The 2,598-nt window shown below is 47.5% G+C and overlaps 1 protein-coding gene across 1 annotated transcript; it reads left to right on the top strand.

The window, feature by feature from the left end:
- The first annotated feature begins 495 nt into the window (after window positions 1-495).
- Window positions 496-2,301, top strand: LOC147270436 (E3 SUMO-protein ligase ZBED1-like). The gene is made up of 4 exons (XM_086205189.1): window positions 496-835; window positions 976-1,541; window positions 1,697-1,903; window positions 2,137-2,301. The coding sequence occupies exons 1-4, from the start codon at window positions 496-498 to the stop codon at window positions 2,299-2,301; spliced, it is 1,278 nt and encodes a 425-aa protein (XP_086061315.1).
- The last annotated feature ends 297 nt before the right edge of the window (window positions 2,302-2,598 follow it).

Genomic DNA, 2,598 nt, shown 5'->3' on the forward strand with positions numbered 1-2,598 from the left:
TACAATCAAGGGCACATTTCAATCTCTGAAAAAGCCATTCTTCTCTTCTTGACTGTAGTCATTTATTTTCAACACAAGATGGCGCTCTGAACTATGTAGTGGTCTGCACTCTGACCCGCGTCAGTCACCCCTCCCTTCCTGTTAATTTGTTGACATTTCAGAGCGAGCACATGGAAGATGGACACTAATTCAGACAACATTGAAATCGAAGATGTCCCCATTTCTTTTAAATCCCTTGTATGGCACCATTTCGGTTTCCCAGTTGAGAAGAAAAATGGAGAACGAGTTGCAGACAAAACAGGAACGATCTGCAAACTTTGCAAGACGATTTGCCGTACACCCTTTCTAACACGTCCAACATGCAGTCATATGCAGCGCCACCACAGAGAAATTAAATTAGCGCCTGCTACTGCAAACAGAGCATCACTCCCCAAAGGCCAGACGACGCTGACAACCAGATTTGCCCCTCAACTTCCACCATCAAGTCCAAGAGCGATGGCAATTACACGGGATATTGGCTACATGATCGCATATGGTAAGAGACCATTTTCTATTGTGGAAGATCCGTCGGTCAGGCGTTTACTCAGGAGGATGGACCTGAAATACACTGTCCCATCACGTACGCATTTTAGCACTAAAGTAGTCCCTAAAATCTATGAAGAGACGAAGGCCAGAGTCAAACAGTCCCTTCAAGAGACAAAAAGCATCGCGATTACAACGGACGGCTGGACTTCAAGAAGCACAAAGAGCTACATCACAATCACAGCACACGGTATCAACGACTGGGAAATGGAAAATGTGCTCCAAACGCGTCCCATCTCCGAGTCCCACACAGGTAGGTCTGATGCAGTACTGCTGGTTAATGCAGATTATTCTTGTTTTGTGAAAATTTCTTTGTGAAGCACTTTGTTACTTTTTCCTTGAGAGATTTAAATAATAAACGTACGTATTTACTGATCGGCGTCAACATTGCAGACGTCCTGTGTAAAGCCCTTGCTGAATGGGAACTTCAGAGGGCAAACCATGTGATCGCAATCGTCACTGACAACGCTCGCAATATGGATGTGGCTGTGCGCGAGGCAGGCTTCGAGCTCCACATCAAGTGCTTTGCACATAGCGCCAATCTGGCATCTCAGGCTGGCCTTCGTGTTGGGCCCATCAGCCGTTTACTCGGGAGAGTGAGGCGCGTGAGTACTTTTTTCCACAAGAGTCCCCCTGCTGAGGCCGTGTTGGAGTCCAAACAGAAGCAGTTACAGCTGCCATCGCGCAAGCTGATCACGGATGTACCAACTCGGTGGAACTCCAGCCTGGACATATTGGAAAGATATCTGGAGCAGCAAGCCGCCATCGGAGCAACTCTCACCAGCCCTGAGATCAAACGCAACGCCCGGGACGTCAATACCCTGGACAGAAGAGACTTCTCACTTGCTGAAGACCTGGTGAAACTCCTCAAACCCCTCAAAACTGCTACTGTGGTCATGTGTGACGAGAAGGCTCCCACCGTGTCTCTTATTGTGCCACTCAAAAGCATGATCGAACAGGTAGGCCTAATTTAAATGAATACTACCACTGCTTTTTATATTGTTCTTTACCTGTTTTCCCTGTTCTTATTTTTGCTTTGTCTGTTTCAATGCTTTGTGTTCATATTGTAAGTGCTACAACTAAAGCAAATTGTTATTTATTGTTTTTCTAACAGAGCATGGCGCCACACCCAGATGATTCCCCTGCCATAGCTGAAACAAAGAGAGAAATCCTCAACAATATCTCAGAAAGATACAGGGGGGATGTGTATGACCGTCTGCTGGAGTGCACAGCGCTGGACCCCAGGTTTCGAGGTCTACCTCAGCTAAACCACGACCAGCGTGAGGCTGTCTTCCTCAGGATCCAGGAAACAGTAAATCTGGTAGGCCCATGTCTTTCTTCTTTTCATCCTCCACAATTCCTTTGTTGGTTAATCGTGTGTGTGTGTGTGTGTGTGTGTGTGTGTGTGTGTGTGTGTGTGTGTGTGTGTGTGTGTGTGTGTGTGTGTGTTTCGAGACAGTTTCAGAGTAAATGTGTGTTGAGGAGAGGGGCTTTGTTGCTTGTCTAAAGGAAGGATCATGCACTGATGCCAGTCTTTCTACTCTTAGACCACAGATGAGGAGACTAATGCCAGGGGAGCAGCCGGTGAAGATCCGCCAGATGAAGGACAGGGGGCTGGGCTGCAACTGGAAGAGCCTGCTTCCAAGAAGACAGCACTTGAAGATCTACTTGGGGACTCATTTTCTGCTGTGCCAGAAGAACTGTTCAGAGAGGGAGTAGAGAGAGAGACTGGCATGTACAGAAGAGAGGCATCCATCCCACTCACCAGTTGCCCCTTGAAGTGGTGGAAAGAGAACTGTTTTCAGTGTCCTTTGCTGTCTCGTCTTGCGAAAGCTTATCTTTCCATCCCTGCTACCTCAGTTCCAAGTGAACGTGTATTTTCTACTGCAGGGGACATCGTTACTGCCCAAAGATCCCAACTGCTGCCAGAAAATGTGGACATGCTAGTATTCCTCAAGAAGAATGTGGTCCTCCCTCCTGACGAGGCTGGGGCATGTGGCTTGATACCCTTAGCTC

This window comes from Aulostomus chinensis, chromosome 1 (assembly GCF_037954235.1).
Source record: "Aulostomus chinensis isolate RoL2024-O1b breed Wild chromosome 1, RoL_Achi_v1.0, whole genome shotgun sequence".
NCBI lineage: Eukaryota > Metazoa > Chordata > Actinopteri > Syngnathiformes > Aulostomidae > Aulostomus > Aulostomus chinensis.